The sequence below is a fragment of the Toxorhynchites rutilus genome, chromosome 2, assembly GCF_029784135.1.
Source record: "Toxorhynchites rutilus septentrionalis strain SRP chromosome 2, ASM2978413v1, whole genome shotgun sequence".
In the NCBI taxonomy this organism is placed as follows: domain Eukaryota; kingdom Metazoa; phylum Arthropoda; class Insecta; order Diptera; family Culicidae; genus Toxorhynchites; species Toxorhynchites rutilus.
The window spans coordinates 263,022,616-263,050,579 of NC_073745.1; the positions used below are offsets into that span (position 1 = coordinate 263,022,616).

The window sequence follows — 27,964 nt, forward strand, 5'->3', positions numbered from 1 at the left end:
TTTCGGGAACTTTTTGATCAAGGTGGTTTTCTCGTCAAAGAACCCAACACAAGCCGCATCGCATTAACGAAAACAAACCTGAACGAGAAGGAATCAAAACAGCCAAAGAGTCGTGCTGCTGCAGTACTGTCCTTCTGAACAGACGGAGGCCGATGTACTGACTAAACCGTTGTAAGCGGTGAAGTTGAAAAAGCTAAGAGAGGTAGTAGCAGTCAAATCAGTCATTGTTGAGAAGGATTGCAGAATGAGACAATTCAGTTCATTGAATCTAGTCAATTTACGAACAATTCAAAGAGCATTAATTTCGAAGGTGGCATATGTTGGTTCATGGATTTCTTTTTTTTTCAATGGTAGTGCCCTTCGTAGGTAAAATACGATTTATTCATTCAAACATGTTAACATAATTGAAGTTTGAAAAATATTAATAAATGTATATAGGAATAAAAATGACGTGATATTGATATAGGCGAATAGGAAGTGATGTGATCATTTTGGTAATAAGACTAGAAAGATACGCACGTTCAAGCAAGTTTGAACTTTGTTGTTCATTTGAAATATGTGAAACCACGATTTTGTTACTTTTTTCTTTGGATTCAATCAACGATTCTAAAGATTATATCACGTCCATCGCTTACCGTTGCCGATTTAAAGTTCGAAGTCAAGGTTGTTGTGGTAGGAGCAAGAAAAATGTTAATATGATACTTATCACCTGTTTTATTCCACATCGTCTCAGAATGCATTTGTGGTCGCAATTTTTGTTCGTGATTATTCCCTAGTCAGTGCACTTTCACTCGGAAATGACACGACAAACATGGTGTAATTCTTTTCTTCCTCAAAGGCACTATAATATCATGTATAACGCGTTAAATTCCTTTTCATTTGTATGCTTGCTGAGCTTCGGGCATATTAACATTACATTTAATCGATCGACTGTAAACGATTTTATCGACGGTGTCGTTCTATATCTATAATTTTCTGTTGAAATGGTTTGATAAAAAGGTGAAATGCCGTGGCTATTGGGAACAACGGTCCAGAATGTTGTCCGGATAATACAACAAAATTTGCCAATGTAATAACTATTCAATAAATGTATTATTTTTAGATTCACTATAAAACATTTGTGTGCTAGAACAGGATGAATAAAAATATTTACGTCAGGAATGGATAGTTTCTATCGAATATTTACGAACCGTGTGGCTAAATAAATTTATATGAAGGGTACAAGATATTGTTGAACGTATTGTTTTTATCTTATTCATTGGTAGTATATGTCTTTTTTCGTTGACGGCATATTGATGAAAAGATTGCTTTTTTAATTTGACTAGTTTTATCGACTTCTTCCTGTTCAAAATTGTGTACACTGTTAGATTTGATCATATCGTATTCACTGAATACTTACATTGAGCTTTTACTCTCATGGCTGGATAACTTTTATCTTTCTCTCAATAAGTGCACGGCACATGGGACAATCTCGTACATTACCATGGCAACCGGTACAGCAACACATGTGACCGCAAGGTAGGAAAATAACCTGAACCTGTGAAGGAACATAAGAACATTACAGTAATACAAGTTGACGCTCATTGAATATGTTACTAACCGTTTCTTCAAGGCAAATAACACATTCGGCGAACTGAATCCCTCCACCGTGCCTATCTTCCGCTTGTGGTGCTGTCGGAGTATGTTGCGCTGAACTAGATTCTCCATAAGACTGGTCAACACGTTCGGCCAACTGGGGAGCGCCACAGACTCCAGGTTGCCCGTTCAAAGATGAAAGCTCACTATAGAATTTATTCGCCTGAGGCGCAGTCGGAGTATGTAGCGCTGAACTGGAGTTAGAATGATCCGCTCTCCGATTCAGAAAATCGTAATAGTTTCTTATTGAAGTAAGAATTGCGTTCCTATCTAAGTTATTTTGCACACCAGCTTCCATCAAATCATGCTCATTGATACTAGACAATTCTTTGTCTCTATTCTGCCAGATTTTAGACAGAAATGGCAAACAATGTACAACTCCATTTTCGAGAAATTGGAATCCCAGAATCGGATCGATCGAAACTGTAGCGTAGGAAATCTCCGTCGGTTGATTATCCAGCAGTTTTTGATACTGCATCAACCAGAAATCAGTCTGCTCAACATTTTTCTGGCATTCGATTACCCTAAGCGTATCGAGTAGCTACGAACAAAGCGAAACATCATACAACAGGTGTCCAAAATGATCAATAAATGAATTACCTGTTGCTTCCGTTGGTCTTGTTGTTTGAGCAAATCCATCAGTACATAGGTCAGATTGATTCTCTGTTCCGTCAGATTGTTCTGAAAAAAGGAGAATTGTTAAAAATCATATTTTGTACATTCCATAAAAGTTACCATACAATTTGGTCGTCTTGATTGGATCTCTTCCGTTCGATTTCAAACGCCGTGAGAGCGGCAAGTTGCGACTCGACGATACGCACTTGCTCCACCAAGCCCCACGTACGTGAATCGTTTCTTGCTATGAGCGCTGCAAAAGCTGATTTCTGTATCTCTTCATCGCAGTTCACTTGATTGATGATCTCTTGCCGATTACGATCGTAGTTAACGAATACATTGTTCAACAGATTGTTCGTTTCATATTCCTGCTCGAGGATGTTTCTAGACGATTGATCTCGTTGATTGTGGAAATGTTGAATAACATTGATTTCGTTCTCCAATAGCCCGGTCATAGCGGTGAGGATTTCTTGTTTACGGAGGTCATTGTTCTGAGTGGAAATTAGTTCCACAAGCCGTTCTTGTTCTTCACGTTCTCGCTCAAGGAATGCGGGGTCCGGTCCATTTTTTAGGGACAGAAGTTTTTCTACCAGTTCACTCGAATACTGTTCGTCTATATCAATAAGGAAACATAAATATTAAAATTCATCCTGGCTGGTTTGTTCGTTGTTTTTGAGTTTGTCCGGGTTTAAAAGCAAATAGTTAAAATCGACTTATGTTCATCATAAAATCGATCTTTTTTACTCTCGTGTAGTGAAAAGGAAAACATTTTTACTTCATATTCGAAAAATGAACAAAAAAAAATCCTCAATACAGACGTGGAAAAATGAAACGTACAGTTCAAGTTTTCTTCAACATAAAATTCAGATTTCTTCAAAATAAAATACAAATCAGTTCAGAAATACTAACAAATAACAAAAATCAATTATTTAATATTTGGTATGCCCCTTTTTGCGTCCAGCACTGCCTGCAAGCGCCGTGGCATCGATTCGGCGAGATTTCTGGTCACTGTGAACGGACACTTTCCCAGATCTTCTTAACCTCTGTTTTGAGTTCCGCTTTGTTCCTTGGATTTTTATTCTTCAGATGGTCTTCATTTCCCACCATAGATGCCCAATAGGGTTCAAATCCGGTGATTGCGGAGGTGTTTTGAGATGATTGGGGACATTATAGAGCAGTGGTACTAATCTTTTTGACGTAGAACTACGTCTTTCATTAAGGGTGTCAAATCAGAAAATAGGTCACGTTTTGATGAAATAAAGTTAACGTTAATAACTATTTTTGCCGCGAACGGATTTTGGCGATTTACATACTAAACGAATCGGAAATTCCGTAAGATTTGTTTAATGTGCCATACATTAGAATCCCCTGGTTAGTAAATGGTTAAAATTCATGAAAACTTTAAGTGTTTCTATTTTCCCATACATTTGTTCTGTCCATTTGAGTGCTTTTCATTCGAAGTGTGACAGTTCTCACGAGCAGACGTGTTGCTGATCGTGTTGAGTTTTTGTTCATTATTTCGGGCTTATTGTTTCGGCAGTCGCTTCCCATTGTTTTGCTTTTTTTGGAATATTTTTTTTTTTGAATATATTATATTGAGAAAAGAATTTTCGTTTAAAGTGTTCAAACGCGGTCCGGCACCATGACGGGTGCCGTGACTGATTCTGGTGGATTCAAACCGCCGGATCCTGTCAACGGAGTACCTAGTCGCTTGCCAAGTCATATGAGAACAAAAGAAAATGACGGTATTTGTCGATGGCTTCTTCTGCGTCGTTCTCCTTCTTCAAAGGATCAATCTCTTCCTGATCCTTTTGTTCTGGCAGCCCAGGTTGAGAATCAACTCCAATTGGGCAGTATCCGCAATCGTATCTCGGTCAGCGCTGAAGACGAAGGGAAACGCTACGTTATACAAACCATGTCTCCCGTCATTGCGGAAGGATTGATTTCTCTTAAACAGCTTGATACCAATACAAGTATCGAAGTTATTATACATCCAGCGATGAATCGAACACAAGGAAAAATCTATTGTCCTGAAGTGAAATCAGTACCTAAGGAGAAACTGTTATCCGAACTAGCTTCACAAGGTGTTATCGATGTTTTTCCTATCTCAACATTTAGTCAAAAGACAAAAACCCGTGAATTTCGCGGTAATTTGGTCCTCACGTTTTCTTCTGCAATCCGCCCCGATTACGTAGATATTGGATGGCTAAGAGTTGAATGCCTGGCTTACTATCCTTCCCCGCTAATATGTAGACGCTGTTGCAGCTACGGACATGGCCAAAAAATATGCCGAGAAAAGTTTTCTCTTACCCGCTTAGTTAAATGTACAAGGTGCGCAGGTGCTCATGAAAATACCCAGCAGGCACCTTGCACACGGGAGTTTAAATGTGCACACTGCCCTGAGCCAATTGTGACGGAGAAAATTACGAAAGAATCGCCAAATGCGCACAGCTGCAACAGTCGACACTGTCCAAAATACCGTGATGAGGAAGTTATAATCAAATATAAGGTTGACAACAATCTCACCTGGAAGCAAGCACGTGATGCTGTCAAGAGGAAGTCCCCCAATACTAACAACAACAACGTTCTCCGAAGAATGCAAATTCAGGAGAATGAAATCGATGAATTGAAAAGGTCGTTGAGAGATCTGCAGCAAAAACTCGATAGCACCTTTAAGGCAAAGGAAAAAGCTGAAAACGAAAGAGAACGTTTGCGGGAGTACATTCTAAAAGCGGAACGACGAATAGCCTCTCAAAACCAGAGAATACAGCAGTCTCAAGAACAGCAAAAACCTCATCAAACGCCGAAACAACAGCAAGCACAAAAATCTCAGCCTCTCCCAAAAAAACAAGCGAAAAAGGAACAACAACTTCAGATGAGTTTAAACAACACGTCACTCTCGACCGGAAAGGATGAACCCACTATCAATTCCCTGATTAAAGATTCTACATCACTACAAGACACTGTCGTCGATCAACATAGTCATAACCTTGTTAACATTACGGACACTGAATCACAAGGTACAAAGCGCGGCCGTATTTCCCCTATAGTGCCGGAAACAATGCGGAAGCATAAAGAAGCTTATAAAATCATGCGCGATTTTTCACCAACCAACCCCAAAGCATCGATATCTATGTATTTAAGCGACACTGAAGACGAAGCCACAACCGGAAAATATTCTGGTGATAATTTCGAGTAAATTCGCCGATTTCAACGAAGATATCCGACACGGCAATGACAACGGACACGAGAATGGTACAACTAACGAAAACTCCCGAATGCTAAGTGCTCGCCGGTTTGAAGGTATCCAGAGAGACACCCCTTCTTTGGATACTAACATTTCAACATCTATTCTCCCTCGTAGCCCCTTGCCAGCCGCGTCCGGACATGATCCGGGGAACCCCGACGTTCGTTCGGCGCTTACTGGCATCGGGCAACTGGGAGCACCACAGGCAAGTTTCCAACACAATCAGAACCGATCAGTCCCAAACGCTGCTCCACTTTCAGCTCCACTAACAATGCTCACACTATCGCCTTCATTCGATCCTGGTGAAGGAACAAGCTCTCGAAGATTTTCGGCTTCAAAACATCAGTCTACATCTACCACATTCGACGATCTAAACAAGCTGAAACGTACCAAGAAATCCCGTACGGGTCACATTTACCGGCCAAACCCACATATGGACAACTGTTTTCGAAAAGCGAATAAAAATTTCGCACAGGACTTGTTACTCCAACCAAACACCGTAACGTCTCTACCTGTGGCCACGATCGATGTAACTTCTCTACTTCCACTCCTCCCTTTGCTGGCCGCGTTCGGGCATGATCCAGAGCCATCTGACGTTCGTCCGGCGTCTGCTGGCATTGGGAAATTGGATGGAGTCCAGGCAAGTACCCCATATCTCTATTCAATGAACGCAGAAGTTGATCCACTTAACCTTCCAGAAGCTCACTCTCCGGATGATTCAGATATAAGCTCTATCTCCGAAGAACCGGCCACCATCGATGGTTTCCGTATTCTGCTACTACAATGGAACATTCGAAGCTTATGGAATAACGTGGATGAGCTGCTTATTCTAGTAAGGAATCATCTACCTCTCGTACTCTGCCTCCAGGAATCCATGACCAATCATTTTGGATCCTGGCTCGAAAGCAGGTACGAGTTTTTCGTCTACTCTTCCGGATCATCCCGAAATCGTCAGGGTCTAGCTGTTCTTGGAGTCCTTCGCTGTGTTCCACATTCACAGATTCATTTGACCACCAACATCCCGGCTGTGGCTGTGGAGATTTGCTCACCTATTAAAATGACAATCGTCTGCGTATACAACAACACACACAGTGCTCTGCGCACTTCGGAAGCACTGATAGGCATTTCCGAACAGATTTCTGGACAAGCTGTGTTTGCCGGTGATTTCAACGGTAGACATTTATCTTGGGACAACCTTGGATCCAACAGCACCGGTATTAGAATTTTTGAATGGGCCTGCGAAAAAGGGTTGACACCACTAAACAATGGATCACACACCCGTATCAATACTGTCGGTAATGCCAACACTGCTATAGATGTCACTTTCGCGTCGCACTTGTTAGTCAGCAGACTCACCTGGAAAATCACCTTAGACCCTGCGAACAGCGACCACCTTCCAATCCTCGTTGAATTGGATTCCACAGTTGCCAAAGTAACTGGACGAAGCAAATTGAATATGCGTTTGGCCAACTGGGAACTCTTTGAAAACAAAATGATGGATTTCACTCGCCACAGCTGTTCTATGGATATTTCCGTCATCTCCCGCTTCATTATCGAATCAGCGTCGATCGCCATTCCAAGGACCAGGCTTGGTCGTCCTAGAAGATATGCATATTGGTGGAATCCAGCATGCGCAGCGGCAATAAAACGACGTCACACTTGTTTGGGTTCCCAGTCATGTCGGTATTCATGGAAACGAACTCGCCGACCGACTGGCTAACATTGGGCGATATAAAGAAATCTGGGACACCGGCATTCCTTCCGTAGACATTTTCAGACATGTTGATTGTCAGCTAGAGCATCATCAGCAGATCATCTGGAACCAGGCAAATACAAAACTTCGGGAAGTAAAACACTCTATCAAACGCTGGAAGGACCGACCCGACAGAGTGGAACAGCGAGTTCTTACTCGTTGTAGAATAGGACACACAAAGTTGACGCATCGATACCTGTTCGTTAAAACTGAACAGCCAGTTTGTGTCACCTGCGGAGTGCAGCTCACTGTTAAACACATGCTCGCCGAATGTAGAGCCTACGAAGAACATCGACAACAATTTCGTCTGGCTCATTCTCTGCACGACATCCTATCCCAAGAAACCGATAACGAAACAAAGCTTATCAAATTTTTGAAGACTACTGGGTTATTTAATCAGCTCTAGATGTTACAGCGAGGCAAAAGCCTTAAGTGCTACGCCTCTTAAAATCTAATAAAAAAAAAAAAATTTGAGTGCTTTCCCAAACAGAGCTATCAATAACGAGCAACTTATCGACGACCAACGGAGGGGAGGATTTAAAGTCTCCGTGAACAAAGGAAAAGAAGAAGAATGAAGGGGAATACTTGCCTAGAGTATAAACAGTGGATCTCGCTGAGGCAAACTTTCATTTTTCATTCATTCGGCGACAGTCATCCTGATCAGACGTATTGGATAAAAGCTCCTGCAGTGGTGGAACATATCTTTTCACAGCCTTTCTCCAGGCTAGTGTTTCATTCAGTGTTAGTAGTCAACGTTTAAAACAAAACACATCGTTTTAATTTGTTCGGTTATCGAAGTAAAGCGCGCGAGTGAGAATATGGGTGGAAAGAGGAAGAAAAAGAGTATCACCCCCAACGATTCGATGAATAGCCCTGATGAGAAGAAGGGCAAACGAAACAGCATTGAAACGGTCCGTCCGGTTTCACAAAACGGCAGCGTCGATCAATCACATCACAACAGCAATCGATTTGCGATACTGGCTGATGCAGAGGAGGACTTAGCATCAATTCATACAACGGCGACATCAGCAACTAACAAAATTAATCACGGCGAAGGAGCATCGGCGAATCTAACCTCTACGAAGCAAAAGCTTCCACCGCTAGTAGTGGATTCAATCCCACTGGATAAGCTTAAGCGGACGATGCAAGCGATCGACGTTTTTGCATTGTATCACATTACAAGAATGGGCATAAAAATAATCACCTCATCCCGCGAAAACTATAATAAAGCGAAAACGTACCTGACAAAGGCTAGCGTGCCATTTTTCACGCATGACGTTGCATTAGAAAAACCTTTCAAAGCTGTGATCAGAGGTCTACCATCCATGGATATCGAGGAAATAGTAGCTGAGCTTCGGGAAAAATTTAAGCTGCAGCCATTAGCGGTTTTCCCCATCAACCGTAAAAACCAGGATATACGATATCGGGATTATCTATATTTGGTGCATTTTGCTAAAGGGAGTGTAACACTACGCGCATTGCAAGCTATTAATACGATCAGCGAGTGCATCGTCAGGTGGGAAGCGTATAAAGGACCAATTGGAAGCGTGACACAGTGTATGCGTTGCCTCAACTTCGGACATGGCACCCGCAACTGCAGCATGAAGCCAAAATGCAACATCTGTTCACAACTGCATCTCTCCGAGCAATGTCCTCTGAAAGGAAAAGGCTACTATAAATGTGCCAACTGTGGTGGCGACCACATGTCGTCAGACAATATATGCACTAAACGAGAGGAGTATCGTCGTATCCGTATGGAAGCTGCTAAACGTAACCAGCCTATCCAGCGTAAGAAGAAGCAAGCAGTAAACATCGATCTCAATAATTTTCCCGAGCTTCAGCCACCACGGCTGGGGCTAGTGCCAAATCTAGTGCCCTTGCCATTACCTGGTCAGCAACAAAAGCGTACCTCTCCTCCAGCCGGCCCTCCTCCTGGATTCAATTCACATCAGCCCGCAGTTGGCACAAAACATTGGCCTTCCGAAACAAATCAACAAGATCCCCGATCATTTGTGGACCATCCCTCGGATCAGCTAGTGGAGACATTAACCAATTTAGCAACCCTCGTTTCAGAGATGCAAAAAATGATGATGCAAATGATGCAGCAATTTGCTAAGATCATTCACCCGAATAATTAATTGGAATGCCTGCTCTCTGGCTACCAAAAAGCTGGAGTTAATCGATTTTCTAAAAGCAAACCGAATTGACGTCGCGTTTCTCACTGAAACCCACCTCAAACCGATTATAAGTTTCAGTCTTCCAAATCATGCCGTCTACAGACTGGACCGATATGGAGTAGCAAAAGGTGGTGTAGCCATTGCAGTACGAAAAGGACTTGAGTTCAAAACATTACCTGACTTTTGTCTATCTGTCATCGAAGCCGTCGGAATTGAGTTGTCAACACCAGAGGGGCCTGTCACTATGATTGCCATCTACTACCCGGCTCAATGTAAATACTCTGACGGAAGTGCAACACGTTTCAAAAATGACATTCAGAGACTCACTCGACGGTGTGGAAAGTTCATCATCTCCGGCGATATCAATGCCCGCCATTCAACGTGGGGCAATATGAGGAACAACAAAAATGGAACGCTACTCGCCGAGGACCTTCAAAGTGGACATTATGTGATCCTTCATCCTGATACTCCAACTTATTACTCTTCAATCGGAACCGGATCTACGCTTGATATTTCACTTACTAACATCATCGACCGCTGCTCCAGACCCTGTGTGTTAACAGACATGTCATCTGATCATCTTCCGGTGGTTTTCGAGTTGAGTCATAACAGCCATCAGCGACAACAGTATCTCAGGAGAAACTACCATAGGGCGAACTGGCCTCAGCTTCAGCGATTTGTCGAGGAACGAATTGATGAAAATCCGAATCTTGAAACTTCTGAGGACATCGACAGGGTGCTGCGGGCACTTTCACACAACATCAGTGAGGCGGAAAACCGATGCATCCCGATTTCATCTGTATCTAGTAAGTTCATTACATTGGATACTGAAACTAAACGTATTATATCGCTGAGAAATTGCATTAGACGTCATTTTCAAAGAAGTAGAGATTTAACGAGTAAAATTATTTTCAAAAAATTGAATAGAATAATAGCAGCTAGAGTAGTACAGTTCAAAAACAAACAATTTAATAAAGATCTCAAAAATACACCAAACTATTCAAGGCCCTTCTGGCGTCTTACCAAAGTACTGAAAAGCAAACCAAAACCTGTACCAACTCTTAGAATTGAAAACAATCTGTATCTCACATCTTTCGAAAAAGCAAATGTTATATCTCACCAATTTAGGGCATCGCATGAATTGGGTCAAAGCATTCCTAGTCCGATGGATGCGACGGTTTCGCAATGTATCTCTGACCTATCCAACGTTCCAAATGTACTTCCGACGAGTCAGAAGGTCACGGTAAATGAAATCGCTCAAACCATCAAAAGCACGCGCAATATGAAGGCTCCTGGTTTTGATGGACATTTCAACATTATGCTAAAGAACCTTGGGCCCAAATCACATGTTCTCTTGACGAAAGTCTTCAATTGCTGTTTAGAGATAAGTTATTTTCCATCATCCTGGAAGATATCTAAGGTAGTGCCCATTCTGAAACCGGGAAAAGATCCCACCAGCCCGGTAAACTACCGTCCAATCAGCCTCCTCTCTTCAACAAGTAAGCTCTTCGAAAGAATTTTATACACCAGACTTCTCCGATACACTGAAGAGAATAATATCTACCTGGATGAACAATTTGGCTTTAGGCGTGGGCACTCCACAGTGCATCAACTACAGAGAGTCACCAATCTCATCAAGCGATCGAGAGATGTATCAAAAACCACAGTACTAGCACTGATGGACATACAAAAGGCATTTGATAATGTCTGGCACGATGGCCTTACATACAAACTTTCTAGCTTCAACTTTCCCATGTATATAGTGAAAATAATATCCAACTATCTTCAAGATAGAACCTCGATGGTTTGTGTTGCTGGTGCTCTCTCTGAGCCGTATAGTGTTGTTGCTGGTGTCCCTCAAGGCAGTATATTGGGACCGATACTTTACAGTATGTATACGTCTGACATTCCTCCATTGCCTAGAGGTGGCAAGATATCATTATTTGCAGATGATTCTGCAATAAGCTACAGCGGACGAAGCATATGTGCTCTTGTGTCCAGGCTCCAAATCGGAATTAATGCCTATACTCAATACCTCAAAGAATGGAAAATTCAGATAAATGCATCCAAAACACAAACTATAGTTTTTCCACACCGCAACACATATCGCTTGAAGCCGACCTCGAAGGTTAAGGTGTTGGATAGAGAAATTGAGTGGTCATCTGAGGTTCGCTATCTTGGCATAATCCTAGATAGCAAATTAATCTTCCGATCGCATATAAATGACCGTGCGAACAAAGCAATAATTTCATAAGCAAAGCATAATTATTCACCAACCAACCCCAAAGCATCGATATCTATGTATTTAAGCGACACTGAAGACGAAGCCACAACCGGAAAATATTCCGGTGATAATTTCGAGTAAATTCGCCGATTTCAACGAAGATATCCGACACGGCAATGACAACGGACACGAGAATGGTACAACTAACGAAAACTCCCGAATGCTAAGTGCTCGCCGGTTTGAAGGTATCCAGAGAGACACCCCTTCTTTGGATACTAACATTTCAACATCTATTCTCCCTCGTAGCCCCTTGCCAGCCGCGTCCGGACATGATCCGGGGAACCCCGACGTTCGTTCGGCGCTTACTGGCATCGGGCAACTGGGAGCACCACAGGCAAGTTTCCAACACAATCAGAACCGATCAGTCCCAAACGCTGCTCCACTTTCAGCTCCACTAACAATGCTCACACTATCGCCTTCATTCGATCCTGGTGAAGGAACAAGCTCTCGAAGATTTTCGGCTTCAAAACATCAGTCTACATCTACCACATTCGACGATCTAAACAAGCTGAAACGTACCAAGAAATCCCGTACGGGTCACATTTACCGGCCAAACCCACATATGGACAACTGTTTTCGAAAAGCGAATAAAAATTTCGCACAGGACTTGTTACTCCAACCAAACACCGTAACGTCTCTACCTGTGGCCACGATCGATGTAACTTCTCTACTTCCACTCCTCCCTTTGCTGGCCGCGTTCGGGCATGATCCAGAGCCATCTGACGTTCGTCCGGCGTCTGCTGGCATTGGGAAATTGGATGGAGTCCAGGCAAGTACCCCATATCTCTATTCAATGAACGCAGAAGTTGATCCACTTAACCTTCCAGAAGCTCACTCTCCGGATGATTCAGATATAAGCTCTATCTCCGAAGAACCGGCCACCATCGATGGTTTCCGTATTCTGCTACTACAATGGAACATTCGAAGCTTATGGAATAACGTGGATGAGCTGCTTATTCTAGTAAGGAATCATCTACCTCTCGTACTCTGCCTCCAGGAATCCATGACCAATCATTTTGGATCCTGGCTCGAAAGCAGGTACGAGTTTTTCGTCTACTCTTCCGGATCATCCCGAAATCGTCAGGGTCTAGCTGTTCTTGGAGTCCTTCGCTGTGTTCCACATTCACAGATTCATTTGACCACCAACATCCCGGCTGTGGCTGTGGAGATTTGCTCACCTATTAAAATGACAATCGTCTGCGTATACAACAACACACACAGTGCTCTGCGCACTTCGGAAGCACTGATAGGCATTTCCGAACAGATTTCTGGACAAGCTGTGTTTGCCGGTGATTTCAACGGTAGACATTTATCTTGGGACAACCTTGGATCCAACAGCACCGGTATTAGAATTTTTGAATGGGCCTGCGAAAAAGGGTTGACACCACTAAACAATGGATCACACACCCGTATCAATACTGTCGGTAATGCCAACACTGCTATAGATGTCACTTTCGCGTCGCACTCGTTAGTCAGCAGACTCACCTGGAAAATCACCTTAGACCCTGCGAACAGCGACCACCTTCCAATCCTCGTTGAATTGGATTCCACAGTTGCCAAAGTAACTGGACGAAGCAAATTGAATATGCGTTTGGCCAACTGGGAACTCTTTGAAAACAAAATGATGGATTTCACTCGCCACAGCTGTTCTATGGATATTTCCGTCATCTCCCGCTTCATTATCGAATCAGCGTCGATCGCCATTCCAAGGACCAGGCTTGGTCGTCCTAGAAGATATGCATATTGGTGGAATCCAGCATGCGCAGCGGCAATAAAACGACGTCACACTTGTTTGGGTTCCCAGTCATGTCGGTATTCATGGAAACGAACTCGCCGACCGACTGGCTAACATTGGGCGATATAAAGAAATCTGGGACACCGGCATTCCTTCCGTAGACATTTTCAGACATGTTGATTGTCAGCTAGAGCATCATCAGCAGATCATCTGGAACCAGGCAAATACAAAACTTCGGGAAGTAAAACACTCTATCAAACGCTGGAAGGACCGACCCGACAGAGTGGAACAGCGAGTTCTTACTCGTTGTAGAATAGGACACACAAAGTTGACGCATCGATACCTGTTCGTTAAAACTGAACAGCCAGTTTGTGTCACCTGCGGAGTGCAGCTCACTGTTAAACACATGCTCGCCGAATGTAGAGCCTACGAAGAACATCGACAACAATTTCGTCTGGCTCATTCTCTGCACGACATCCTATCCCAAGAAACCGATAACGAAACAAAGCTTATCAAATTTTTGAAGACTACTGGGTTATTTAATCAGCTCTAGATGTTACAGCGAGGCAAAAGCCTTAAGTGCTACGCCTCTTAAAATCTAATAAAAAAAAAAAAAATTTGAGTGCTTTCCCAAACAGAGCTATCAATAACGAGCAACTTATCGACGACCAACGGAGGGGAGGATTTAAAGTCTCCGTGAACAAAGGAAAAGAAGAAGAATGAAGGGGAATACTTGCCTAGAGTATAAACAGTGGATCTCGCTGAGGCAAACTTTCATTTTTCATTCATTCGGCGACAGTCATCCTGATCAGACGTATTGGATAAAAGCTCCTGCAGTGGTGGAACATATCTTTTCACAGCCTTTCTCCAGGCTAGTGTTTCATTCAGTGTTAGTAGTCAACGTTTAAAACAAAACACATCGTTTTAATTTGTTCGGTTATCGAAGTAAAGCGCGCGAGTGAGAATATGGGTGGAAAGAGGAAGAAAAAGAGTATCACCCCCAACGATTCGATGAATAGCCCTGATGAGAAGAAGGGCAAACGAAACAGCATTGAAACGGTCCGTCCGGTTTCACAAAACGGCAGCGTCGATCAATCACATCACAACAGCAATCGATTTGCGATACTGGCTGATGCAGAGGAGGACTTAGCATCAATTCATACAACGGCGACATCAGCAACTAACAAAATTAATCACGGCGAAGGAGCATCGGCGAATCTAACCTCTACGAAGCAAAAGCTTCCACCGCTAGTAGTGGATTCAATCCCACTGGATAAGCTTAAGCGGACGATGCAAGCGATCGACGTTTTCGCATTGTATCACATTACAAGAATGGGCATAAAAATAATCACCTCATCCCGCGAAAACTATAATAAAGCGAAAACGTACCTGACAAAGGCTAGCGTGCCATTTTTCACGCATGACGTTGCATCAGAAAAACCTTTCAAAGCTGTGATCAGAGGTCTACCATCCATGGATATCGAGGAAATAGTAGCTGAGCTTCGGGAAAAATTTAAGCTGCAGCCATTAGCGGTTTTCCCCATCAACCGTAAAAACCAGGATATACGATATCGGGATTATCTATATTTGGTGCATTTTGCTAAAGGGAGTGTAACACTACGCGCATTGCAAGCTATTAATACGATCAGCGAGTGCATCGTCAGGTGGGAAGCGTATAAAGGACCAATTGGAAGCGTGACACAGTGTATGCGTTGCCTCAACTTCGGACATGGCACCCGCAACTGCAGCATGAAGCCAAAATGCAACATCTGTTCACAACTGCATCTCTCCGAGCAATGTCCTCTGAAAGGAAAAGGCTACTATAAATGTGCCAACTGTGGTGGCGACCACATGTCGTCAGACAATATATGCACTAAACGAGAGGAGTATCGTCGTATCCGTATGGAAGCTGCTAAACGTAACCAGCCTATCCAGCGTAAGAAGAAGCAAGCAGTAAACATCGATCTCAATAATTTTCCCGAGCTTCAGCCACCACGGCTGGGGCTAGTGCCAAATCTAGTGCCCTTGCCATTACCTGGTCAGCAACAAAAGCGTACCTCTCCTCCAGCCGGCCCTCCTCCTGGATTCAATTCACATCAGCCCGCAGTTGGCACAAAACATTGGCCTTCCGAAACAAATCAACAAGATCCCCGATCATTTGTGGACCATCCCTCGGATCAGCTAGTGGAGACATTAACCAATTTAGCAACCCTCGTTTCAGAGATGCAAAAAATGATGATGCAAATGATGCAGCAATTTGCTAAGATCATTCACCCGAATAATTAATTGGAATGCCTGCTCTCTGGCTACCAAAAAGCTGGAGTTAATCGATTTTCTAAAAGCAAACCGAATTGACGTCGCGTTTCTCACTGAAACCCACCTCAAACCGATTATAAGTTTCAGTCTTCCAAATCATGCCGTCTACAGACTGGACCGATATGGAGCAGCAAAAGGTGGTGTAGCCATTGCAGTACGAAAAGGACTTGAGTTCAAAACATTACCTGACTTTTGTCTATCTGTCATCGAAGCCGTCGGAATTGAGTTGTCAACACCAGAGGGGCCTGTCACTATGATTGCCATCTACTACCCGGCTCAATGTAAATACTCTGACGGAAGTGCAACACGTTTCAAAAATGACATTCAGAGACTCACTCGACGGTGTGGAAAGTTCATCATCTCCGGCGATATCAATGCCCGCCATTCAACGTGGGGCAATATGAGGAACAACAAAAATGGAACGCTACTCGCCGAGGACCTTCAAAGTGGACATTATGTGATCCTTCATCCTGATACTCCAACTTATTACTCTTCAATCGGAACCGGATCTACGCTTGATATTTCACTTACTAACATCATCGACCGCTGCTCCAGACCCTGTGTGTTAACAGACATGTCATCTGATCATCTTCCGGTGGTTTTCGAGTTGAGTCATAACAGCCATCAGCGACAACAGTATCTCAGGAGAAACTACCATAGGGCGAACTGGCCTCAGCTTCAGCGATTTGTCGAGGAACGAATTGATGAAAATCCGAATCTTGAAACTTCTGAGGACATCGACAGGGTGCTGCGGGCACTTTCACACAACATCAGTGAGGCGGAAAACCGATGCATCCCGATTTCATCTGTATCTAGTAAGTTCATTACATTGGATACTGAAACTAAACGTATTATATCGCTGAGAAATTGCATTAGACGTCATTTTCAAAGAAGTAGAGATTTAACGAGTAAAATTATTTTCAAAAAATTGAATAGAATAATAGCAGCTAGAGTAGTACAGTTCAAAAACAAACAATTTAATAAAGATCTCAAAAATACACCAAACTATTCAAGGCCCTTCTGGCGTCTTACCAAAGTACTGAAAAGCGAACCAAAACCTGTACCAACTCTTAGAATTGAAAACAATCTGTATCTCACATCTTTCGAAAAAGCAAATGTTATATCTCACCAATTTAGGGCATCGCATGAATTGGGTCAAAGCATTCCTAGTCCGATGGATGCGACGGTTTCGCAATGTATCTCTGACCTATCCAACGTTCCAAATGTACTTCCGACGAGTCAGAAGGTCACGGTAAATGAAATCGCTCAAACCATCAAAAGCACGCGCAATATGAAGGCTACTGGTTTTGATGGACATTTCAACATTATGTTAAAGAACCTTGGGCCCAAATCACATGTTCTCTTGACGAAAGTCTTCAATCGCTGTTTAGAGATAAGTTATTTTCCATCATCCTGGAAGATATCTAAGGTAGTGCCCATTCTGAAACCGGGAAAAGATCCCACCAGCCCGGTAAACTACCGTCCAATCAGCCTCCTCTCTTCAACAAGTAAGCTCTTCGAAAGAATTTTATACACCAGACTTCTCCGATACACTGAAGAGAATAATATCTACCTGGATGAACAATTTGGCTTTAGGCGTGGGCACTCCACAGTGCATCAACTACAGAGAGTCACCAATCTCATCAAGCGATCGAGAGATGTATCAAAAACCACAGTACTAGCACTGATGGACATACAAAAGGCATTTGATAATGTCTGGCACGATGGCCTTACATACAAACTTTCTAGCTTCAACTTTCCCATGTATATAGTGAAAATAATATCCAACTATCTTCAAGATAGAACCTCGATGGTTTGTGTTGCTGGTGCTCTCTCTGAGCCGTATAGTGTTGTTGCTGGTGTCCCTCAAGGCAGTATATTGGGACCGATACTTTACAGTATGTATACGTCTGACATTCCTCCATTGCCTAGAGGTGGCAAGATATCATTATTTGCAGATGATTCTGCAATAAGCTACAGCGGACGAAGCATATGTGCTCTTGTGTCCAGGCTCCAAATCGGAATTAATGCCTATACTCAATACCTCAAAGAATGGAAAATTCAGATAAATGCATCCAAAACACAAACTATAGTTTTTCCACACCGCAACACATATCGCTTGAAGCCGACCTCGAAGGTTAAGGTGTTGGATAGAGAAATTGAGTGGTCATCTGAGGTTCGCTATCTTGGCATAATCCTAGATAGCAAATTAATCTTCCGATCGCATATAAATGACCGTGCGAACAAAGCAATAATTATTTTCAAGAATCTCTACCCAATCATTGCTCGACGGTCCAAAACTTCCACTGCTAACAAATTAGCGATATTCAAGCAAATAGTTTCGCCCATGTTGGAATATGGTTCTCCAGTCTGGAAGAATTGCGCAAAAACACATTTAAAAAAGCTTCAAATTATTCAGAACAAATTCCTGAAAATAATTTTAAAACTTCCACGGCACACGCACACAGCAGAAGTACATCGGTTGGCAGGTTTTGACCCAATTAATAAAAGAATTGAATTATTTGAAAGAAGACATCGAATCAAAGCCCGAAATTCTGAATGGCAAACAATCAGGGATCTATATCCTTAGAAATCATAATATTTCATGTGTAAATCAATTTGTAAGTATTTGTACATAGATAGGTTAGAGTATTTTAGGTTTATTAGGTTAGTTTAGATTTAGTATATAATCTTAACTGAAACAGAGTAACATTATCTGTTCAAGCTACTACAGTATCCGATAGGAAAAGCTATTAATTGGTTTAGTAATACTTCATAGTAAGGTAAAGTTTGAAAAGCCTAGGCGGCGGAATCACTTAATTTGTGCTATAAAAATTGTTAATCAAACAAGAATAAATAAAAATGGAAAGGAAAAAAAAAAAAAAAAAAGGCAAACTTTCATTCGGCATCGGACTGTTGAGTAATCCAGTTCACTTTGCTTTCGCTGCGCTTCGATCTAAGATTGGACCCCATCAGTGGTAATCCAACTTGGAAATCGTCGTTTGATTTTTCTGTTCGTTTTTCGCGTTAAGTGCGATTCACATACAACATACACGTCACGTTCACGTCCCGTCACGTCATGATACGTCAATGATTCTACCATGCAATTCCCATGAAAACATTCACATACACCAGCAACGTAACGACCCGTCAGCACACGTTCAACGAAAACGACCGGCAGGATTTGTAGAAAAGAATAATTGACGGAGACGGACGGCTCGTTTGGTTTTTGTCTGGGCTTTGTGTCTCGGCTTTTGTTTTGATTTGGTTGTACAGTAATTTACATCTAAATCGACATTAAGCTAATTTAACCGATCTGTGATGCAACACGTTTAATTAGACATTTTTACCTCTAATTGGACATTTTTGTAAATATTGATTTCGGGGCCCAAATTATGGCCCCACATTGAAAGTCGCCACCAGTCGCGAATGTCCAATTACTGGTCAAAATCGACTCCAATGCGACACTGAGTGGTGCCTCAGCATGTCGCATTATAAGTAACTTACTGTACTTTTTATGCCAACATATCTCTTAGCTCCAAATTTCGGAGTGAAAATCATTCGCGACTAGTTGAGAGAATTATTCTATTTATTATTATTGTTGAATAAGGGTCCGACTACGGGGTTTAAGCATTTAAATAATTGAATTCAATAATTCTCATTGAATTTTCCAAAATTCGAAACTGATTTTAGGCATGCTGATTTGAAAGAGTGCATTGCAATTCAAAACTGTTGTAGGTGGGGACACCATGAATAAAATTAATTGAATCATTCGTTTGGCATTTGACATGACGGTGCTGGTGGAAGCATTGACTGCATGTGTGAACTGGTGGAGACGTTGAACGAACGCAGACGTTCTTCTCCGTAACGTGCTATGTGAATCGCACATTATTCGTATCGTGTGTTCTTCTTTCCGCGTCATAAATTGGACGCTTCGCGTAGTGTGCGATGAGCAAGAAGAAGAGGAAGGCAGGCTTGAGCCCTGCAAAAAACGAACGCATTGCCAATTTCGAGGTAAGCGTCATCTAATTATGCACGCGGTGTTGGTGCAGTGAAAAGCGCTCGCACTGAACCGAGCCTTCGCGAATGTGACACCGCACCGAACAACAGCGAAGTAGGCGATTTCGGCGCGTCGGTCGAAAATGTAAACGCCGAGGCAGCAACCAAAATCAAGCTCCCCCCGCTGGTGGTGAAGGCGGTCGCTCTTGACAAACTCATCAGCGAATTCGTATCGATGGGTGTTACAGCAGAGTACAAGCTGTGTGGCATAATTCAGTCTTTTTCCAAGCAGTTAACATTGTTTATTTTCCGTCTTCATAAGGGCTTCGTTGGTGCCTTTGAGAATGCATCAATGCAATCAACTGACGTTATGGCGAAGCAGACGTTAAGGTTGTGCACCAAAAAATTATTTGGGAATACCAAGCATCTTGAATGTTTTACTGGAATGTTATAAGTTATTTGGGTTCGCGTGCCAGTCGCAAAACTGCCTTCAACTAGGATTGCATTTGCACTAATATTGATCATAATGAAGCATTGCTACTGTTTTCGAGGTTGTTATTAACAAAAAGAGTTTATTTCTCTTGTTTAGTCATCAAGAAAGTAAATGTTCTGGAATTTGTATGTGATTAGGTTTTGCTTGCCAGTAGCAAAACTTCCTCCACTAAGGGTGACAGCTGCGCTTCTCTCGAGCATGAGAAAGTAATGCAACTCTTTTCGCGGCCAGTAATATTAACAGAAGCGTTTCCTTTGATAATAGCGCAAAATGATGAGAAGTGTTTATATTGCTAGTAGTTTCAGGCCACCAATGTATGGCTCTGTATGCATGCTATGGTGAACGCTTGTTTGGCGCTTGGTTTACGCTTAGTTTGTACGAACGATATCTAGAGGTGCGATTCCTTTGAGGCAATACTAAATAACATGTAGCATGATATTTGATACTTGCAAGTGTTGTCATTGTTGTTGTTTACATGCGGTGCCAAAGATATATTGATGTAGTTATGAGATATGGAATAATGGTGCTGGTGCAACATGTATATAATCGACTGTAGCCGAGTCTATGTCAATTTCGAAAAAGGCCACCGGAATAGCCTTCGAGGTAAATTTTCAATGCATTGACATGAAATAAATTGCGACATACGATTGTTTTGCGAGGGCAAGAATGAATCATCAATCAATTATCGTCAACTGATTCTACAATGAAAAAATCATTTCAGAGATTATTCTACTAAGCAGTTGTTTCTAAAATTTCACAGCATTATAGAATAATATCCGAAGGTATAAACAAGCGAATTATATAAAATAACAGCGTAGTTCTACGTCAACAATGCGGTCGTATCTTGGACACAACCTCCTATAATTTTTTTCATAGAAGCCACAAACACGTGCTGGCCGCGATGTCGCGGGCCGTATAAAAAATGCAATAAAGAACAAGTTGTGCCCAAGACACGATTACATTGTTAACGTAGGACTGCGAAATTCGAGAATGTAACTCTTTAGTAAAAATTCAGGGCAGCACTGACAAACCCGATGAAGGAATGCTTTCATTGAGTGAGCGGCGCGCACATTTTGCGAAGCAATAAAACTCCAATTTGATGAGATTTTCGAATCAGCTTTTAGAATAACCATGCACTGTTGATTGCTCGCTGTCTAGAGTCACACTGGAACACTGAACTTACTGAATATAAAAGTTTAAAATTTATTAGTACATTCAACTATAGTTTTGAAAAAGATCAATTTGAAAAACTAAGCAAAACTGTCGGCCTTTAGAAAGGCCATTCAGGAAACCTCGCTGCTGTCTGGTCGCGACCCATTCCAGCGTGACGTGACAACGGTTTGACTAACCAAAAACAGTTTTTTTTTCGTTTTCATGTATACATCACACGATTTCCAAATGATAAACGATTTTAAAGTGAATTTGAGAAAATTTCCTACAAGAATCTTCAGTTGGAGAATATTTTGCAGTTGAATTCGCTTGTTGCCAGTCCAATACTTCCGTGACGTGACAACACCTGTCTTTTTCCGACTTTTGAACATTAATGTTGTATTTTCAGTCCCGTTTTAACACATACAAATAAACTTTGTTCTATGATTTGGTAATGAAAGATGAACGAAGATTCCTGTATACTCAGTTTTTCAAAAAACTCGCAAGAACATGCATTTTGACGGCATGCATTTTGTGACGTTACAACGCGCTCTGTGCGAATAAACAGTCTCCACGAAGCGTTGTCACGTCATACAATCAATAAGTTGTAGTAAATAAGATTTTCACCGTATTGTAGCAAGCGATATACTATTTTTTATGTTTTTTATTACTCTGAATACTTCTTACTTTCCTCTGAGATCTCCCCTTCCCCTTCCAAAAGTCCATCCTATAGGGGAAAGTGGTCCTAACGCAACCGTGCTTCCTACTGAATTTTCAATGGTGTCATAACGCAAACAATTTGATAATATGGTGAATTCTCTTCATTCTAGCGTTTTAGCGCCATTTTACGTTTTAATTCCTCCAAAGTCAGAGAGGAAATATATTCGACCTGTGTGCAAAATGAGTTCTATGTTCTTTTAGTTTGTGAAACATTGCGAAACAAGGCAATTTCAATTGTTTATGGTATGTTCATAAAAAAAGCTATATAATTTGAATCTACCTGTTACCTGTAATACACAGTATGTCTTTATTTGGGAAAAGTCGGGGTGGTCCAAAACCGACCTCCAGTTTTTATATCGTGATTTTTTAACACGTTCACTCTGGCGCTTGCCATCAATGCCTAGCACAATCCTGCTTCATTGAGTGGCGTTCACTACAGGGGGAACGTATTTGATTTTGCTATCAGAAACTTTCGATAAACTCACATACCTGTGCAAGGGCGTTATGTTTGCGCATTGAAGATTACTTTGACTTTGACGTTGACTTCGATCGTTGATGTTTGCGTGTGCATTTGTATGTGCACTTTTTTTTTGTATAACTCCTCACATGTCGCTCTAAGGCTAAGTTCTTCCCACTCAAACATTATCTCCCTCTCACTTAACCCTTTTGTTAAGAGCGTCGTCTATAGACGACATCCGCGCGACGTCCTGTGTGTACGAGCGTCGTCTTTAGACGACATGACATTCATACTGCTCTTCGATCACACCAGCGCGATGTGCAGGGGTAACACTTCGGCGGAGCACACTGCCGTAATGAAAGGGTTAAATCCTATCTCTCACTATCGAACATTATTCTATTTTTATTCCTCTTCGTGCACCCATGGTTATATGCCAACATTACCATTCACGATCGTATTGTGGGATTTCATGCCATTCCGGGCCTTTTATATCCGTTTTTAACGAACCGGAAGTCACCATCCTCGATTCTAAAATGGCATCGGAATACGATATTCAACTTCCGCTGGTAAGCCCATATCGTGTGGGTTTTCAATATTTTTTTAGCATTCAATAATACCATCAGCAAACCGGAAGTTGAAATTAGATTATATCTTATATTATGGGATCTACGTTCATATATTGTTGATAAAACATTGGAGAACTATCATTTGTATGTTTTGAAACGGAACTGTAATTAATTAAATTAATCATTAATGTTCAACAGTCCGAAACAGCAAACGTCACGTCACTAAAGTATTTGACTGACAACAAGCCAACCTAACTATAAAATATTCTCCAACTGATGATTCTTGTTGGAAATTTTCTTAATTTTATTATAACATTGTTTAATTTTGTGTGCTTTATTCATGAAAACGCAAAAAAGTGTTTGTAGTGAGTCAAAATATTGTTTGAATGGATCGTATACTATTCGTGACGTGACAACAAATTCTGGAGACAGTTGATACTCCTCTATTTGTGGACCGATCTCAACCAAATTTTGTGGGTTGTTGACTTTCACTGTATGCTCAGAGAAACCCAAGTATAAAAATGTTTGAATCTAGGTTCATTTGATAAACTAAAAAATTGCTCTATTTTTGTGACGTGACAACGCTTCAAAATACCTGTTTTTCTGTTTTGCTTGTTTCTCATAAATTACAAAATGAAACGTAGGTCTACCCACGGCTCTTCAAACAAGTATTTAATCACTCATTCAATGGTATATAGACATTGAAGTTTGGTTAAGCATGTGCAGAGATATCTCAAGAAACACAAAAATATTGAAAACCTAAAATATTTTGAATATAATTAAGTAGTTTTTAAAACTCACCTCTCTCAAAGGTTGGTGCATAAAAATTAAATTTGTTGCAAAAAATTATGATATAATTAGTGCTTATTCAAATAGCGTTTTCATTTTTCTCCTAAAACTAGATTTGAAATTTGAATTTTTTTTTTAAACTCACCTCTCTCAAAGGTTGGTGCATAAATATTAAATTTGTTGCAAAAAATTATGATATAATTAGTGCTTATTCAGATAACGTTTTCATTTTTCTCCTAAAACTAGATTTGAAATTTGGTTTTCTGGTGCATAACCTCATGGAATGGGTCTCGCCAGCTAGGTGAATGTTGAATATTGATGAATCTTGAATGCTGAGAAATCGCGAATAGTTGCAATACGTTCTCCACATTGTCAGAACGAACTCATTAGCTGTTTTTTTTCACGAAAAGGGTAGATTTTCTAATCTGGTACTCTTACTGAAAGTCGTAGTTCTACGTCATGAAATTAAATAATGATTTCTTAGGTTTCCGTTATTGTTACGCATACAAAATAGTTTTAAATAAGGTTACACCAGATGGGTCAACCAGAAGAGCCACATGCGGCCTGCGGGCCATGGGTCGAGTATGAATGTTATAGAGCAAACAGTCCCGCATGACGAAAGCAGTGTGCTTCGAATCAGTATCATGTTGAAAGTACTTCTCACGAGGGAGACCCAATTTCTGCACGGAAGACTGCAGGTTACGCCTTAGGATGTTAAAGTAAGTCATCTTGTCCATCGTCGAATCGATCAACTCCATGGTTCCAATTCCAGAAGCCGTCATTGTACCATACATCAGGTTGACTGGCGTCGCCGTGTTTTACCGTGGGAATCGAATGCTGAACCTGGAGCGCCGATCCAGGATTCTTTCATAACATTTGTCTTTCGTTCGATCCAAAAAGATTGTTTTTCGTCTCATCCTTATAAAGGTCCTTGTTTTTGAACTCCTAAGGTTTCTTTACATATGGCTTAGTAAACTGCAGTCGTTTTTTTATATTTACCTTCGAAATAAAAGGCTTTTTACGGGCAGTACGATCTCTCAGATTGTTCCTGTATGCTAGACAGGTCTTCCGATAGCGCCGGCAATGACTTTCCTCGACAACGCGTGTTTATGATCATTGTACGCGCAATAATCTCAATTTTTTTCTGCCATTTTGATCAAAACATTGTCGAACATCAACAAGAAACAAAAAAAAGTTGACATACCACACTGACATAAAGTACGCTTATTTGCAATGGCCTTACTTAAGGTGGCCCGGAGGTCAAATATTTGATATTTTTCGACAGATAAGGTTTGATTTGATATTCGTACAAACACTATTTTGTTTACCACTCTCGCATTTTCAACAGTAGTAAACAATATCAAACACCGAACATGGAAAAAATCAACTGAAATATCCAAGGTAACCTAACCATGTACCGACAGGTTCGAAGAACAGACTGAAAAAATATTTTAGGCATCCAATAATTGAATATTTGCTTGTCGTGTTTTGTGTAGAAAATATTTGATCAGTACACGTTGACCAAATTTTATCTGTCAAAAAGAGTCAAATATTTGGCTTCGGTCAAACAGTGTATGAGCACCCTTACAAGGTATTAACCTTGTTTGGAGAAATGAAAAATGTACGCTTAGATTTGCAATGGGGGGTATTCGTAGCCACATTGGTTGCACGTTCGCTGCTCTACAAGAAACATCGGGCTGTTGTTCTTCCACGAGTTTTCTCGTCTTTCGCGTTCCGTCTATTACGGATGGATCACGAAATAACCCGTGTTTTTTACACTTGATGGTTAAATTCTCCGTCTGCCAAGAATCTAATAAGGCCTATCGATGGCTCGCCTTCGTCTCATTCACGCCAAAAGAAACGATCTCATTCGTGGAATCCGAACAAATGAGGCGTACAAGTTTGCCCCAAAAGTGCGGTCCTCAATAACACAACAATGATCATATCAACTGTCTCCGCAATCCGGTGGTCTAACTGAACAATGGAAGAACAGAAGGAATACGCCTAAATGGCTATTGTGTAATGTACCATATGCAACGGTATAGAAGGAATATTCTTACGCCTAAAATGGTAACTGTGTAATGTGCTATTTGTAGATACGACAAAAACATGTGACATGTACACGATTAAAATCCGGCTCTGTGACAGTAGCATTTTAGCTTGAGTCTAAATAAAATAAACAAATGGGATAGAAAAAACTTTCCAATGATTAAAATGGAGATTGTTTTCCAACTTTTAGAATAATTTTAATTAGCAAATAACTTTTCGCGGAATTTTCTTGTGCGTATTGATAGTAAAATGCGTGAGTTATTATTATGCATCAAAAGGATATTTGTAATACAATATTTTGTACAAAATAAATGGAAAGTATCGTTAAGTAGCATGGGTATGCGATTGACTGTATAATAGAATCCATTTACCTTTCAAGATGTCGCTTATCAGCTTCTGTCGTTCGGTCTGCTTTTCCTCTTGCAATTTACTCACATGATATTCACTTTGACTCTGTTGCTGTAACAATTGTTGCAACAACTCTTGCTTTTTCATCTGTTGTTTCTCGTGCAGTTTGCTTTCAGCGAGATAATCTCTCTCATAGACTAAACGTTCACTTTCCAGCAATCTTTTTTCCTTTGCGTATTTTTCTTGCAGCATATTCGCTTGGCGCTGGTCATCCCGTTCATTATTGATAAATTTGATTGTGCTGATTTGGTGTGAATCTAGCTTTTCCGCTTCGGGCGGTCGATTTACTATCTTACCGGTTGAGAGATATTCGATGATAGCAGAAGTGCCGCCAGCAATAACATCTGCTGGGGGATCAATAATTGAGTCTGGATCGAGTATTATATCTACTAGATTATCACATGTTGCCAACAGGTTTGGCAGTCTCGTCAGGCGTGCATTTCCGCAGATGTATAGTATTCTGAGATTGGTCATGAACGTCAGCTGCTCTAAAGTGGTCAGATTGTTTACGGATACATCAAGCAGTTCCAGATGCCTAAGCCGATTGATTGTTTTTGGGAGATTTTCTATGCTGTTGTTTGACAAAAACAGTTCCTGCAAAGATCAGGATAAGTTCAGGATAATTTCAATATTACGAAGTGATCCCCTACCCTGAGGTTTTCTAGCTTGTAGATTTCATCTGGCAGTTTCTTAAAACGATTGTTGGACAGGTCCAATGTGATCAAAAGCTGAAGGTTTTCAAGTGCACCACCACCGCTGAGCGAAGATAATCTATTGTTCCTTAGCGATAGCGTTTCTTTCCGCAGCACCTTACACATAATAAACACTCCCGATGGAACATCTTTCAAGTTACAATCGGCTAAATCATAGATTGGTTCTGGTGTTTCTTTTGCCTGCATGCGTTTAAAGCGGGATAAAAGTGTGTCACTTGTAGTAAAAATCGATTGTACGCAATGCATTGTTATAACTGTGTCATTCATACATACCAGACACTGTTTTCGCTCTAGCCGTGCCTTATAGTCCACTGTGGGTTGTTGGTCGGTAGTTCTATTCGACATCTCGTTGGTCGTTGAAGAAAAATGTTCATTGTTTGAAGACGATATGCGACAACCCATAAAAGAACGAGAACGTTTTGCGTAAACTAAATTGGTGATTGATCGAAACGATTATGGTGTCCAAACCACAGTTCTTATCTATTTTGCTCTTTATCTCAACACTTGACTTTTTCACAATGCTATACAACACGTCTTCCTGATGATACTGGAGCGAAGTGTGACATATTAGCGTTAAACTGTTTGGCATTGAGAGCTGCTGCAGGCATTACTGCAGTCTGCTAATAATAATTTACTCCACTTTATGCGTACCCATTCATTCCTCCACGTATGGAACATAAGCACACACACCTGTTGAATACACTTTGAACAATTAAGAGAAATGGGCATAATTGTTCATATTAGTCATGATGGAAAATGATGTTTATCTGGCTGACGAAGAAACACAAAACATTTAAACTCAGCAACCGCAGTCACGGACACAAATGTTTTGAATCACATTATTGGTTCATTTCAATGA

General features: G+C 41.2%; 1 protein-coding gene across 5 annotated transcripts; it reads right to left on the bottom strand.

Annotated features, from left to right (window-relative positions):
* Positions 1-407: 407 nt before the first annotated feature.
* On the bottom strand, positions 408-27,958 carry LOC129769361 (E3 ubiquitin-protein ligase LRSAM1-like). Of its 5 annotated transcripts, none has more exons than XR_008741862.1 (9): positions 27,379-27,956; positions 27,043-27,285; positions 26,356-26,986; positions 2,376-2,863; positions 2,236-2,316; positions 1,601-2,176; positions 1,400-1,537; positions 1,191-1,341; positions 408-1,125 (listed from the first exon to the last, which is right to left on the bottom strand). XR_008741862.1 is itself a non-coding variant. In XM_055771583.1 (9 exons), the coding sequence occupies exons 2-8, from the start codon at positions 27,505-27,507 to the stop codon at positions 1,415-1,417; spliced, it is 2,271 nt and encodes a 756-aa protein (XP_055627558.1). In that variant the 5' UTR covers positions 27,508-27,652; positions 27,757-27,956; the 3' UTR covers positions 409-1,341; positions 1,400-1,414. The 5 variants fall into 5 exon arrangements, 4 of the variants coding, with proteins under 4 accessions (XP_055627559.1, XP_055627558.1, XP_055627557.1 ...); XM_055771583.1 differs by having other exon boundaries at positions 409-1,341; positions 27,379-27,652; positions 27,757-27,956; XM_055771584.1 differs by having other exon boundaries at positions 408-1,337; positions 27,379-27,957.
* Positions 27,959-27,964: the final 6 nt, after the last annotated feature.

What these genes read in the sequence shown, in the direction of transcription:
- LOC129769361 (XM_055771584.1), bottom strand. Translation starts at nt 27,507, where the DNA reads ATGGGTTGTCGCATATCGTCTTCAAACAATGAACATTTTTCTTCAACG. An exon ending in TAGAGCGAAAACAGTGTCTG is followed by an intron (nt 27,286 to 27,378) that starts GTATGTATGAAT and finishes AAACGCATGCAG; the next exon opens with GCAAAAGAAACACCAGAACC. An exon ending in ACAAGCTAGAAAACCTCAGG is followed by an intron (nt 26,987 to 27,042) that starts GTAGGGGATCAC and finishes TGATCTTTGCAG; the next exon opens with GAACTGTTTTTGTCAAACAA.